The following is a 15,216-nucleotide window of genomic DNA, read 5'->3' as shown; positions in this document are numbered from 1 at the left end:
TGCGGATGCGTTGGCACGTTGGGCTATTGTTTCTATTTGTTTTGGCCTGAACGAACATGTCGGACCAAATGGGTCACCCGCGTTGGAGTTGGCCTAAGGCTCGGTAGTTTGCAGTTTGGATTTAAGACCAAGCGTTTGCTAAATTAATGTGTGTTATAGGTGGTGTTTCACCACGTAATCTGAGGCGAAGAGATATAACCTGAACCAAACCCGCCTCTAGCTATCGAAGAAAAAATGTTACTACTAGTACTCCTATGCGTCAGCACTTAGCAACAACATGCATCCATTAGTAACTCTAAATTCTGTATTAAAAAAGTAACCCTAAATTCTGCAAGTTACTCCGTGTACTCGTGGCTGATTTCACTTCTTCTCCTATTTATGCCTACTCTCAATACAAGGGATAAACTCAAACATGAAATCATGACCCATTGTAAACCACTCTAGTGAAGCATGACTTGCTCTCACTTGGTTGCTCTAATGTACGATGTTCTAATTGAATGCAACTTATTGGTTGCTTCTCTTATATTCATGCGTTCCCCTGGGATCTGACATGTACAGGAAAGAGCAACTTGCATGAGTGATAACAAGCATCCATATGTCACATTTTCTGTTCCAATGTTCGCTTGGATATAGCCCTTGCATTCCCCACGCAAGCACACATCAATAATATCTAGTATCTTATCTGGATAGTTCCTCTCCACAAAGTTGACCATGTTGAGTTCGTTCTCAAACATAGGGTCTGTTGGTCTTTTGCCAATGAGCATCTCCAGGAGTACTATTCCAAAACTATAAACATCCCCACGGATTGATGCATGGCCACTTTGAGCATACTCTGCGAAGAGATAAAATTGGCAATTAATACACTATAAGTAATAGATGATCATCAAAAATGAAAGTGCGGGAATTAATGTACCTGGAGCTATGTACCCTATTGTTCCCTTCAGCCCACTTGAGGTGACTAAGCTTGAATGTCCGATGAGGCTTGCAATGCCGAAGTCTCCCAAATAAGCATTCATATCATCGTCAAGAAGGATATTAGTTGGCTTCAGATCACAATGTACAATCTGCCTTTCACAATCGTTGTGTAAATAAGCCAATGCATCGGCTATATTGGTAGCTATGCTTGCTCTTTGAGCTAAGCTCAAACATTTCGATGAACTGCCGGAATATATATTATGCAGCCATGTGTCCAAATTCCCGTTAGGCATGAATTCGTAAATTAGAGCTTTGAAAGCATCACCATTATTGTCTATTGTCAAACATGCAGTGAGGATAGGTACAAGGTTCCGGTGCCGAATTCTACTCAGAACCTCGCATTCCGTTACAAAACTTTTGTCTGCACATTTCATATCAAGGTCAAAAACCTTAATAGCCACCTGTATTTTAGCTTGAGTTAACTTTCCTCTGTACACGGAACCATAACTTCCTCTTCCAACAACGTTTAACTCAGAGAAATTCCCTGTAGCTCGAGCTAGATCATTGTAAGCAACTCTAGGAAATTTCTTGCCAAAAGAAAGCAAAATTGAGTATGTTCTTCTTGATGTCTTCTTCCCAAAGAATATAATGTAAGTTAGCATTACAACTGACGTGAATCCAAATAATGGAATCAGTGCTCTGACTAAATAGTATTGTGCCTCTGACCTCCAAGAAACAACACGACACATGGGCATGTGAAGACCCACCGCACCTCCACAAAGCCCGCAATTACCCTCAACTGAAACAGCTGTAGCATTTCCAAATACTCCATTCCTTGGTAATTCTCCTTCAAGATCATTATATGAAAGGTCAAGATTGACGAGGTACTCTAGTTTGCTTAGAGCTAACGGGATGGCGCCTGACAAGTTGTTGTGTGAAAGATTTAGCATACTCAGAGACAACAGTTTCCCAAAAGTTGTTGGGATGTTTCCTGACAGAAAGTTTTGGTCCATTTGTAGACTCACTAAGCCGGAACATTGGCCCAAAGAATCTGGAATATGCCCTGTGACCTTATTTGAAGAAAGATCTAAAGTAGTGAGTTGTTTAAGGGCGCTAATCTGAGGTATCTCACCTTGGAGATTATTGTGGCTAAAATTTAAAACTGTAAGCTGTTGGAGGCTTCCTATGTTGGGTGGTATGAGGCCTTCAAGATTGTTAGAGCTAAGTACTAGCACTAAGAGTGGGAGGTTTGCCAAGCTGGGCGGTATGACGCCCTCAAATTCATTATCATCAAGATAAAGATTTAACAACCGAGTAAGATTGCTAATAGAGGGTGGGATTTGGCCGATGAAGCGGTTTGAGCGGAGATTTAAAAGTTGAAGGCCATTTAGGTTTCCAAGCCATCCTTCTATTGTGCCACTTAAGTTGTTTCTACCTAGTGCCAGTTGATTTAATGCACTAAGGTTTCCTATGCTCTGGGGTACTTGTTCTAATAAGCTATTTTTCGTGAAGTGAAGTTTTTCTAGTTTGTTGGATAGGTTACCGACAGAGTGCGGTATAGATCCCTGCAGCTGGTTGTAAGCCAGTCCGAGTGATTTTAGAGAACGACAGTTCGTCAATGCATTGAAGAATTCCCAGTCCTTTGTTTCAAGATGGTTATGCTGAAGGTTTAGATTAGTTAGATTTGGAAGCTTTCCGAAGATGTTAGGAATTTGCCCAGTAAAATTATTAGCTGATAAATCTATCACTTCTAATCCTGTGGCGTTGCCCAGGGAAGCTGGGATGTGCCCTTCAAAAATGTTGCCACTCATGGTAAGCTCTATGAGACCCCGAAGGTCACCTATATTAGGTGGCAATGCCTTGCCTAGCAAATTAATCTCCAAGCTTAGATATTGAAGAGAAGTAGAATTATTCAAGATGGAATGTGGGAATTCACCTGAAAGATAATTGTCTCCCAGGAGCAAGACTTGTAAACTTAGCAATTGCCCAAGCTCATTAGGAATGTTGCCCTCGAGTTTGTTTGATCTAAAATCGATGTACCGTAATTCTGAAAGAAAGCCTAACTTCGGTGGAATTTGACCCACTAGCATGTTATGGGAGAGATCTAATGTGTCCAGCATGGATAAAGAATCTAGTTTCGGAGGAATTTGACCCACTAGCCTGTTCTTGGAGAGATCAAATGTGGCCAGCTTTGATAAAGAATCTAGTTTCGAAGGAATTTGACCCACTAGCATGTTACTAGAGAGACTTAAGTAAGTCAGAGATGAAAGCAAATCCAGATTTGGAGGGATTTGACCCACTAGCATGTTACTAGAGAGATCTAATGTGTCCAGCTTTGATAGGGAAACTAGTTTCGGCGGAATTTGACCCTCTAGCATGTTACTAGAGAGATCTAAGTAAGTGAGGTTTGAAAGAAAGTCTAGATTCGGAGGAATTGGACCCACTAGCGAGTTAACAGAGAGATCTAAAGTGTCCAAGCTGGAACAGTTGGTAAGTGAATCAGGAATCATCCCATTTAACCTGTTGTTGTTCAGAGAAAGTGTCTGGAGTTGTTGGAGATGGCCAAGGACAGGTAAGGGACCAACGAAGGTATTATAAGAAAGGTCAAGCGTTCCAAGGAAGGTTAAGTTTCCAAGAGAGGAGCTGATTTGGCCTGCTAAGTCCAAATCAGTGAGCTTAAGCGACGAGACGCGGAACGGTGGTGCCGTGGTGCAGTTGACACCATGCCAGTGGCAGAAATGGGTTGTGATGTTCCAGCTACTCAAGGCTTCCTGAGGATTGTTGATGCCCTGCTTGAAGTCTAGCAGCGCGTGCAGATCGACGCTGCTCTCGTGGATCCTTGCGCAATGGACGTTGCCAACTCCGTTACAAAGCAGCAGCAGTGCCAACAGTAAAAGCATGGCGAGCTTCGCCGGTTGCTTGGGAGAACGCATCAGGCCCTGCTCACCTGCAAAATTTAAATCATAAACTTGGTAGCAAGTTATGAACTGCATGTTTACTAGCGGATGAACGTTGCGCCCATGCTGTGAGCAGCTATGAACGAACAATACGTATGCTAACATCGAGGACTAGCGCTCAGTTATTTGAAGCATAGTCGAGTAACTTTAGCAAATGAGTACATGTCACCCACAAGTCTGACAGCAAGATACAAGCCAAAAGAGATAATCAAAGAGAGAGAAAACGCACCTCTGCTCGGTCGGGCGAGCAGAACAGTACGGGCACCGTTTCTGCTTGGTTTTGCCGGGTGGTGGTGTGCGAGCTGTGAACTGTGTGCTAGATGCTCAGCTGGCTCATGGCCCAGGTGTTTAAAAACACATTTACAGCATCCTCACATCCACACACATGCATCTCATCTGAAATTCCAACGCCTTATCTTAGCTTGACCGCTGCTACATCGAAGACCTGGAATCGGTCAAACTTTCCAGTAACCGCTACTTTTCACCTTTTTGTCGTCCACCGGTGTGGTCGCTGTTTGAGCTGGACAAGGTTGTTGCGACATATCCAGCCTCTGAATCCCACAGGTCTGCACATTGTCCAGTTATATAATTTTCGACCGGAAACAGACAGAGATTTTCTGCACTGACGTGCGACCTCTCTCCAGCGGTTACGATGCTGACAAACATCAGCATGTGGAACGGTTTACTGGTCTGAGGTCCCCGTTTTTCAGTTACGTTTTTTTTTCGTCAAAAGAAAATTGTGGTTGGTTCTTTACAGTGGCGAACGTATTGTGTGGATATGGTTCGATTTCTCGGTCATTTGGATGGACTGGCGGGTCAAGTAAACGTGTATCTGTTCGATATGGACGAAAGAGCCACGATACGGATGCCGTAGCTTCCACGGAGGTTATGTTGAGGGTGGACATGGTCGGATACAGGAAGAAATCTCTTGCGGCGTGCACCACGTAATAGTTCATTCAGGGTCTTTGAATTTTCATTTTAACATTTACAACATGACTTGCTATACATCTATTCCAGTAGATATTTGTGTGTTATCCATTAAAAAATCATGGTTCATACTTGCATTCATAATCTAGATCGTCGAGACATTGGATGTGTGACGAATGCAATTAAGACATTAAGGTTGCAAAACACACACCTCCCCCCCCATCCCAACCCCCCTCCTTCACACTACAATCAACAATAACAATCTCAAACCCCACAGCTGCAAACCATCATCAATCTTCTTCTTCATTGCTGCCTCGGTGAGCGCATCCATCGCCTCTGTCGGCTTCCTCGCCCACTTGTCGCTGGTCGGAGCACCATGAGGGCAACTGGGCATCATCGCAGCCGCTGGGGCCTTGTTGCCGGCCTTTGACGGCACGGCGGTCCGGAGCAAGCTTTTCATCCCCAACCTTTTCCTTGGCATAGGCGGCGACGCAGAGATCGATTCCGACGACGTCGAGCCGGTAGCAGTGGCTAGCTGGGTAGCGGAGTTGCCTTCCGGTTCCGTTCCGTACGGAATCAAGGGTAGTGGTGCCGACGATGGCAAGGTTGGGTAGCGGTGGCAGGTAGAGGTGGCACCGCTACCCAACTCGTCAAAATTATCCCGAGAAGTGGCGTTAGCTGTTAGCTGTTCATTTTGCTCCTCTAAATTTTTTTAAAGGATCGGCTAGAGATGCCCTTATCGTGCATGTATAGAAATACGGGGTCATAGTTGGAGCACTTTTCTTCGCATAGGTATCCACACACGGTATTAAAAAAATTATTCCTTTGAGTTCATTGAATGTTTAGTCATATGATTTGTTTCCCTCATAGTAATTCTTAATATTTTTCATCCGTAGATCTGGCTCTCATCTCCCAAAAGATTGTGTCATTTGTTTCCTATATTTTGTTGGCCTACAAGGAATTGTTTCCTCTATGGCATATCATTTTGGATTATATGTTACAGGAAAAGGGTGTTTATCTGAAAATATTTGGTAAAATGCGAAACACACCAAATTTTGACAGTATGTTCTTGGGGACAAAAAGAAATTAACTGTTCAGTGCATTCAGTTGCTCTCTTTTAGTTTTTTTTAATTGCTTGGCATATTGAGAGTGTTGGATAATCAGCAACTAGCTTTACTGAGGGCCAAAGGCCAGTACATATACAGATGTGGTAAAGTGCAGAAAGGTCCCTTATACAACGGGGATGTACACAAGAAACTATACACATCTAACACCCCCCCCCCCAACTCATGGTGGATCAACAACACTGAGTTTGGAGAGGAAAAAACCATGTTGTGCTCGAGTCTGTGCCTTCGTGAAGAAGTCAGCCAACTGTAACTCAGAGGGCACATAGTGAAGAGCGAGAGTCTGATCCTGCACAGCAGCACGCACAAAGTGGGCATCCACACCGATGTGCTTGGTGAGCTCATGCTTCACAGGGTCATGCGCAATACTGATAGCACCGGTACTGTCAGACAGTAGGGGAGTGTAGGTAGTAGCAGACACACCAAAATCCTCAAGCAACCACCGTAACCAGATCACCTCAGCCGTCAACATAGCCATGGCTCGCAACTCAGCCTCTGTACTCGAGCGAGAAACTGCAGTCTGTTTCTTTGTCTTCCAGGCAATAAGAGAGCCACCAAGAAAGACACAGTAAGCAGACAGCGAGCGTCGATCAGAGGGATCACTAGCCCAGGTAGCATCAGAGTAGGCCTGGACCTCAAGAGAGCTGGAGCGGGTTAAGAAAAGGCGTTGAGAGATCGTGCCACGAAGATATCGTAGAACACGGAGAAGGTGACTATAGTGGACAGAGGTGGGGGCTGAAACAAACTGACTCAGGATGTGGACAGGATAGGAGATGTCAGGACGCGTAACAGCAAGATAGACAAGGCTGCCAACGAGGTGACGATAGCGAGTGGGATTAGGAAGAGGGTCACCATCAGAGGCATGAAGCTGAACGTTGAGCTCCATAGGAGTCATAGCTGTGCGTTCATCACCGAGAGCAGCACGAGCAAGAAGATCCTGAATATATTTTTCTTGGGAGATGTAGAAGCCATCAGAGGCCGAGGAGATCTCAATCCCAAGAAAATAGCGAAGAGGACCAAGATCAGTCATGAGGAACTGGTCTCGAAGGCGAGCCTTAACAAAGGCAATGTACTCAGAGTTGTCACCAGTGATGATCATGTCATCAACACAGAGAAGAAGAAGAGTTCGACCACGAGGAGACGTGTGGACAAACAACGCGGGATCATGATCACTGGGCAAGAAACCAGCGGCAGTCACCACAGAGGCAAAACGCTCAAACCTGACGCGAGGGGCCTGTTTAAGACCATAGAGGGAGCGACGAAGTCTACAGACCATGCCATCAGGAGCATAGTACCCCGGTGGTGGCTGCATATAAACCTCCTCACGTAACTCGCCATTGAGGAAAGCGTTCTGGACATCAAGTTCAGAGATGGACCAATGACGAACAGAAGCCACAGCAAGGAGAGTGCGGACAGTGGTCATATGGGCCACAGGAGTGAATGTCTCATCATAATCGCGTCCCTGCTCCTGCTGAAAGCCACGGGCCACAAGACGGGCTTTGTAACGCTCAAGAGAACCATCGGAGCGAGTCTTGATCTTGTAGACCCACTTGCAGGTAATGGGACGAACACAGGAAGGGAGGGAAACCAGATCCCATGTGCCAGAGCGCTCAAGGGCAGCAAGCTCTTCGGCCATCGCAAGCTGCCATTCAGGCTGAGTCATGGCAGTACGATAGGAAGTGGGCTCAGCAATAACAGAGAGACCGTACCGATCAGGAGAATAGCGATCAGGCGGTGGGCAAGGCCGGGCACGGAGGTTATGAAACGGGGTAGGCGTGAACGGAGGTGCACCGTCAGGGGAAGCATCCTCAGTACGAGGGCGACGAGTATAGTGGAGATGAAACGGTGAGAGAGGGTGATGGACGGGAGATGGTGGTGTAGAGGTGGAGGAGGAGGATGGAGAAGATGGTGTCGGTGGTGAATGAGAATGAATGAGAGGTGTAGGAGGAAGAGGTGAAACGTGAGGCACATAGCCAGGTGTATCGGGAAGGAGAAGAAAGGAAATATCGTCCACAGAGAAGGTCGAGGAAGAAGGACGTGGGTAGTAAGAGCGAGACTCGTCAAAGGTCACGTCACGCGAAATGCGCAAGCGACGACCAATAGGGTCCCAAGAGCGATAGCCCTTGTGCTCATCACTGTAGCCAAGGAAAACACATTCAACCGACTGAGCAGTCAGTTTGGTGCGCTCTCGTGGGGCAAGAAGGACATAGCACACACATCCAAACATACGAAGAGCAGAGTAGTCAGGAGAGCGACCAGTGAGACACTCCATAGGAATACCACCCTGCAAAGCAGTCGATGGCTGAATGTTGATGAGACAGGTGGATGCAGAAACAGCCTCAGCCCAAAAATGGGGTGGAAGGGAAGCAGCAATCATCAGTGCACGAGCCGTCTCAAGCAAATGACGATGCTTATGTTCGGCAACGCCATTCTGAGCATGAGCACCAGGACAAGAGAACTGGGCAAGAGTACCCTGTTCCGCGAGAAAACCACGCAACAGCTGAGAGATATACTCGTCAGCAGAGTCAGCATGAAAGGTACGAATGGGCGTGGAAAACTGGGTGTGAACCATGGCAGCAAATCGTTTGTATATAGGGAGAACCTCGCTATGAGATTTCATGAAGTAGAGCCAAGTGTAGCAAGAGAAATCATCAATGAACAAAACATAATAGCGATGACCACCTTTCGAATCAAAGGGAGCAAGGACGCTGAGATACCGACTCACTGGTAGGGTAAGGTAACTGAGTCTGTTTGCCAAGTCTGCAACCATTACAATGTAAAGACATCTCCAGATACAGACCCTAAGAGGCCCTGACGAACTAAAGAAGACAAGCAAGAGCCACAAATGTGACCAAGGCGATGATGCCACTGTTGGAAGGACGCAGACGAAGAGGCAGCAAGAGCATGAGAGCTGGCAGAAGTGGTGGCAGTGGAAGGAACACACAGCCAGTCAACCTCCCAAAGGCCCTCTGACTCACGGCGCCGGGGGCCAGCACCAACCAAAGCCTTGGTGCGACGATCCTGAATGGAGCAAGAGTCGGTATCAAGAATGACACGACAACCAGAATCAGTAAGTTGGGCAGCGGAAAAAAGATTCATGGTAAGGCGAGGAACATGTGAAACACTCGGAACGAAAAAAGATGGAGTGGAAAGAATACCACGACTAGCAACAGGAAGAGGTGTGCTATCGGCGGTAAGAACATTAACAGGCGAATCAAGAGGTCGGAGAGAAGACAGCGCGGAAGAATCAGAAGACATATGAAAGGAAACTCCAGAATCCAGAACCCACGAAGATGTACCTGACTGTGAAGATGCCGACAGTGGTGGAGAAGGGGAGGCAGTCACAGCTGCAACGGAACCAGTCAACGAGGAGCCAGAGGAAGCAAGTAGACGCTTGAGGCGTACAATATCCTGGTCAGTGAGTGACGCAGTCGAGGAAGACACAAGAGTCCCACTGGAAGAGGAGCGCCTCTGATCTCGCTTCTTCTGGCGACAATCAGACTCTGGGTGACCTGGCCGGGAGCAGTAACCACAGAAAGTGTCACGGCGCGACGTGCCCTTCTCAGCATAAGGAGGACGGCTCACCCCCTGGAGGAGTAGGCAGGAGCGGCGGAGCAGTAAGGCGCGCAGATGACACAGGAGCTCGGGCGGCCAATACTGACGGAACCAGAAGCAACCCAGCAGAGCGAAGGCGGGTCTCCTCAGAACGAAGCTCGGCAAGGACCTCCGAGATAGGAACACGGCCACGAGCAAGCAGGTGCGCCCGTCGAGGCTCAAACTCAGACCGGAGATGAGATAAGAACTCATGAGCCCTCTAAAACTCCAGATCAGACCGAGTAGTCTGACAACAACGGCAGGTTCCACAAACAACTGTCCGAAGAGAGTCAAGTTGGCGCCAGATGGCAGAGCACTATGAATAGAACTCGTCAACAGAAGAATCACCTTGCTGGAGGGCGTCCTCCTGACGCACCACAGAGAGGTAGAGAGCATCACCAGAGGGCTGATAGCGCTGACAGAGGTAAGACCACATCGCTGCAACTGTGCGAAGTCCCATGAACTCCGAAGCAAACTGAGGGAGGACACTCGCAGTGAGAACAGCAGCAGCACGAGCATCATCATTGCACCACTGAGTGTAAGCAGACAGGTCATCACATTACACAGAAAGAGCATCTGAATAAGCAGAGACCTGCTGATCATAAGCATCAACCGCAACATCATCTAGGGCCTTGGCGGCATCCCGGTCAGCCTGAGAAGCATCAGCAGCAAGGACTGGCGGCACTGGTGGAATTGGGACCACTGGCGCAGCAGGACATGGCGGACAAGGGACCTCGCCAGACAGAACACCCCACAGAAGAAGTCCACGCATATGGATGTGCATGAAGCCCACAAACTCAGCATAGTTGGTGCCACCGAAGATCACGGAACAACGAGGAACAGCGACGTAGCCCGGAGAGGACATCAGGAAGTCACTCTGTTTTTTTTACAGAAGGCCCGAACTGAATCCGGACGGAGAGGCCCGAACTGAATCCGCAGAGAGAGAGAGGCCCGAACAGAGTCTGGAGACCCAAACTGCTCGCAGCCCTTGTTCACGAAACGGAAGTCAACGAGCGAGCGAGCGGGCGGCTGCGGGGGTCGGGAGCCAACCTGACCGGGACGAAGACACGGCGGCGGCGCCGGGGCGGAGCAGAGCTGCAACAGCTGGTAGATCCGAGCGGCGGCGGCCGGAAGTGGCGCAGAGCAGCGACGGCCGGGGCAGAGCAGGAGTGGCTCCGCCGGGGCGGAGTAGAGCCGCAGCGGCCGGCGGATCCGAGCTGCGGTGGTCGGGGACGGCGCAGATCGGCGGCAGTTGGGGCGGATCCGGACTGCCACGACCGGGGCAAAGCACGGCGCGAAGCAGTGACCGAGTCGGGGCGGAGCAAAGCTGCGCCAGAGGAAGGAGAGGAGGTGGCCAGGGACAGCTGCGGGGCTGCCGGAGACTGCGGCCGGAGGCTAGGTACGAAGTGCACGGAGTTGCATCGTGCGGGAGGAAGGGGCTACCCTAGCATCTGATACCATGTTGGATAATCAGCAACTAGATTTACTGAGGGCCAAAGACCAGTACATATACAGATGTGGTAAAGTGCAGAAAGGCCCCTTATACAACGGGGATGTACACAAAGAACTATACATATCTAACAGAGAGCACTATTAGTCAACAGTATTTTATTTAGTTTCCTGCAGTAACACGCCAAGTATCCTTCTGGTACAATAGTATACAAGTGAGAAGACCCAGTAGTTTGCAGCTTGGATTCAAGACCAAGCGTTTGCTAATTAACTTGCAGTTGTGGTACAGAGTTAATCAATGTGTGTTACAGGTGGTGTTTCACCAAGTAATCTGAGACGCGGATATATAAACCATGCTGAACCAAAGTCTTAGTACCTCTAGCTGTCAAAGAAAAAATGTTAGTACTCCTATGAGTCAGCTCTTAGCAGCATACATTAGTAACCCCAAATTCTGCAAGTTACTCCGTGTACTCGTGGCTCATTTCGCTTCTTCTATTATATATGCTACTGTCAATACTCAATTTGAGGGATAAACTCAACCCGCTATAACATGAGATCATGGATGACCCATTGTAAACCACTCTAGCGAAGCATTACTTGCTCTTGCTTGGTTGCTCTAATGTATGATGTTCTGATTGAATGCAACGTATTGGTTACTTCTCTTATGTTCATGCGTTCCCTTGGGATTTGACATGTACAGGAAAGAGCGACTTGCATGAGTGACAACTGGCATCCATATGCCGCATTTTCTGTTCCAATGTTCGCTTGGATATAGCCCTTGCATTCTCCACGCAGGCGTGCATCAATAATATGTATTATCTTATCTGGATAGTTCCTCTCCACAAAGTTAACCATGTTGAGTTCGTTCTCAAACATAGGGTCTGTCGGTCTTTTGCCAATGAGCATCTCCAGGAGTACTATTCCAAAACTGTAAACATCCCCACGGATTGATGCCTGGCCACTTTGAGCATACTCTGTCAAGAGATAAAATTAGTAATTAATATACTGTAAATAATACATGGCCATCAAAAACGGAAGTCACTGGAATTACTATACCTGGAGCTATGTACCCTATCGTTCCCTTCAGCCCAATTGAGGTGACTAAGCTTGAATGTCCGATGAGGCTTGAAATGCCGAAGTCTCCCAAATAAGCATTCATATCATCGTCAAGTAGGATATTTGTTGGCTTCAGATCACAATGTATAATCTGCCTTTCACAACCATTGTGTAAATAAGCCAGTGCATCGGCTATATCGATGGCTATGTTTACTCTTTGAGCTAAGCTCAAACATTTCGAAGAACTACCCGAGTATGTGTTGTGCAACCATGTGTCCAAATTCCCATTAGCCATGAATTTGTAAACTAGAGCTTTGAAAGCGTCACCACTATTGTCTATTGTCGAACATGCAGTTAGGATAGGTACAAGGTTCCTGTGCCGAATTCTACTCAAAACCTCGCATTCTGTTACAAAACTTCTGTCTGCACATTTCATACCAAGGTCAAAAACCTTAATAGCCACTTGTATTTTAGCTTGAGTTAACTTTCCTCTGTAGACTGAACTATAGCTTCCTCTTCCGACAAGGTTTAACTCTGAGAACTTCCCTGTAGCTCGAGCTAGATCATTATAAGCAACTCTAGGGAATTTCTTGCCAAAAGAAAGCAAAATTGAGTATGTTCTTCTTGACGTCTTCTTCCCAAAGAATATAATGTAAGTCAGCATTACAAGTGACGCGAAGCCAAATAATGGAATCAACACTCTGACCAAATAGTATTGTGTCTCTGGCCTCTGAGAAACAGCAGGACACATGGGCATATGAAGATCCATGGCACCTCCACAAAGCCTCCAATTACCCACAAGTGAAACAGCTGTAGAATTTTCGAATACTCCATTCCTCGGTAATTCTCCTTCAAGATGATTATATGAAAGGTCAAGATTGACGAGGTACTCTAGTTTGCTTAGAGCTAACGGGATGGTGCCTGACAAGTTGTTGTGTGAAAGATTTAGCATACTCAGAGACAACAGTTTACCAAAAGTTATTGGGATGTTTCCTGACAGAAAGTTTTGGTCCATTTGTAGACTCACTAAGCCGGAACATTGGCCCAAAGAATCTGGAATATGCCCTGTGAGCTTATTTGAAGAAAGATCTAAAGTAGTGAGTTGTTTAAGGGCGCTAATCTGAGGTATCTCACCTTGGAGATTATTGTGGCTAAGATTAAAAAATGTAAGCTGTTGGAGGCTTCCTAAGTTCGGTGGTATGAGGCCTTCAAGATTGTTAGAGCTAAGGACTAGCACTAAGAGTGGGAGTTTTCCCAAGCTGGGCGGTATCAGGCCTTCGAATTCATTATCATACAGATAAAGATTTATCATCCGACTAAGATTGCTAATAGAGGGTGGGATTTGGCCGGTGAAGCGGTTTGAGCAGAGATTTAATATTTGAAGGCCTTTTAGGTTTTCAAGCCATCCTTCTATTGTGCCACTTAAGTTGTTTATACCTAGTGCCAGTTGATTTAATGCACTAAGGTTTCCGATGCTCTGGGGTACTTGTCCTAATAAGCTATTTTCAGTCAAAGTAAGTCTTTCTAGTTTGTTGGATAGGTTACCGACAAACTGCGGTATAGATCCCAGTAGCTGGTTGTAAGCCAGTCCGAGTGATTTTAGAGAACGACAGTTCGTCAATGCATTTAAGAATTCCCAGTCGCTTGTTTCAAGCTGGTTATGTTGAAGGTTTAGGTTACTCAAATTTGGAAGCTTCCAGAAGATGTTAGGGATTTGCCCAGTGAAATTATTAGCTGATAAGTCTATCACTTCTAATCCTGTGGCGTTGCCCAGGGAAGCCGGGATGCGCCCTTCAAAAATGTTGCCACTCATGATAAGCTCTATGAGACCCCGAAGGTCATCTATATTAGGTGGCAATGCCTTGTCTAGCATATTCACCTCCAAGCTTAGATATTGGAGAGAACCGGCAAGATTCAAGATGGAATGTGGGAATTCACCTGAAAGATAATTGTCTCCCAGGGGCAAGACTTGTAAACTTAGCAATTGCCCAAGCTCATTAGGAATGTTGCCCTCGAGTTTGTTTGATCTAAAATCGATGTACCGTAATTCTGAAAGAAAGCCTAACTTTGGAGGAATTTGACCCACTAGCATGTTACTAGAGAGATCTAAGTAAGTGAGATTTGGAAGCAGGTCCAGATTTGGAGGAATTGGACCCACTAGGAAGTTTACAGAGAGATCTAAAGTGTCCAAGCTGGAACAGTTGGTAAGTGAATCAGGAATTATCCCATTCAAATTGTTGTTGTTCAGAGAAAGTGTCTGAGTTGTTGGAGATGCCCAATGACAGGTAAGGGGCCAACGAAGTTATTCCCCGAAAGGTCAAGATATGCGAGGAAAGTTAGGTTCCCAAGAGAGGAGGTGATTTGGCCTGCTAAGTTCCAGCCGCTGAGTTTGAGCTGTGTGACGCGGAATGGTGGTGTCGTGGTGCAGTTGACACCATTCCAGTGGCAGAAGTGGGTTGTGGTGTTCCAGTTACTCAAGGCTCCTTGAGGGTCGCTAGCGATGCCCTGCTGGAAGTCCAGCAGCGCCTGCAGATCGACCCTGTTCTCGTGGATCGTCGAGCAATGCACGTTGCCGACTCCATAACAGAACAGCAGCAACGCCAACAGTAAAAGCATGGTGAGCTTCGCCGGTTGCTTGGGAGAACGCATCAGGCACTGGCCGCCTACAAAATGTAAATCATAAACTTGCTGACATGATGCTATGAATTGCATCTGCATGTTAACTAGCGGATGTACGTTGCGCCCATGCTATGAGCAGCATGATCAAGCAATACGTGTGGATGCTTGTGCTAACATCAAGGACTAGCTGTCCGTTATTTGTACGTTACATTTCAGCCACAAGTCTGACAGGAAGACACAAGCCAAAAGAGATTATTAAGGACAGAGAAAGCGCACGTCTGTCCGGAGAGCAGAACAAGCGCTTCTGCGTGGTTTGTTTTGCCGGATGGTGGTGTGTGGGCTGTGAAGCGTGAGTTGGATGCTCAGCTGGCTCATGGCCCAGGTGTTTAAAAACACAATTACAGCGGCCTCACATCCACACACATGCATCTCACCTCAAAAAAAATGCATCTAACTTGTCTCAAAAAAAAAAATGCATCTCACCTCAAATTCCAACGCCTTATCTTAGCTTGACCGCAGCTACAGCGAAGACCTGGAATCCGTCAAAGTTTCCAGTAAACGCTACTTTTCACATC

General features: G+C 46.9%; 1 protein-coding gene and 1 pseudogene across 2 annotated transcripts; both read right to left on the bottom strand.

Annotated features, from left to right (window-relative positions):
• Positions 1-401: 401 nt before the first annotated feature.
• Positions 402-4,396, bottom strand: LOC123144833 (receptor kinase-like protein Xa21). 2 transcript variants are annotated; one of them, XM_044564077.1, is made up of 3 exons: positions 4,102-4,396; positions 914-3,862; positions 402-832 (listed from the first exon to the last, which is right to left on the bottom strand). In XM_044564077.1, the coding sequence occupies exons 2-3, from the start codon at positions 3,846-3,848 to the stop codon at positions 462-464; spliced, it is 3,306 nt and encodes a 1,101-aa protein (XP_044420012.1). In that variant the 5' UTR covers positions 3,849-3,862; positions 4,102-4,396; the 3' UTR covers positions 402-461. The 2 variants fall into 2 exon arrangements, with proteins under 2 accessions (XP_044420012.1, XP_044420011.1); XM_044564076.1 differs by lacking the exon at positions 4,102-4,396 and having other exon boundaries at positions 914-4,095.
• Positions 4,397-11,834: 7,438 nt separating this feature from the next.
• The window catches only part of LOC123142600 (probable LRR receptor-like serine/threonine-protein kinase At3g47570), a 38,105-nt pseudogene continuing 34,723 nt past the window's right edge, over positions 11,835-15,216 (bottom strand).

This window comes from Triticum aestivum, chromosome 6D, assembly GCF_018294505.1.
Source record: "Triticum aestivum cultivar Chinese Spring chromosome 6D, IWGSC CS RefSeq v2.1, whole genome shotgun sequence".
NCBI classification, from domain to species: Eukaryota; Viridiplantae; Streptophyta; class Magnoliopsida; order Poales; family Poaceae; genus Triticum; species Triticum aestivum.
The sequence above is the reverse complement of the archived record's forward strand: the minus strand, read 5'-3'. Positions and strand labels throughout refer to the sequence as shown.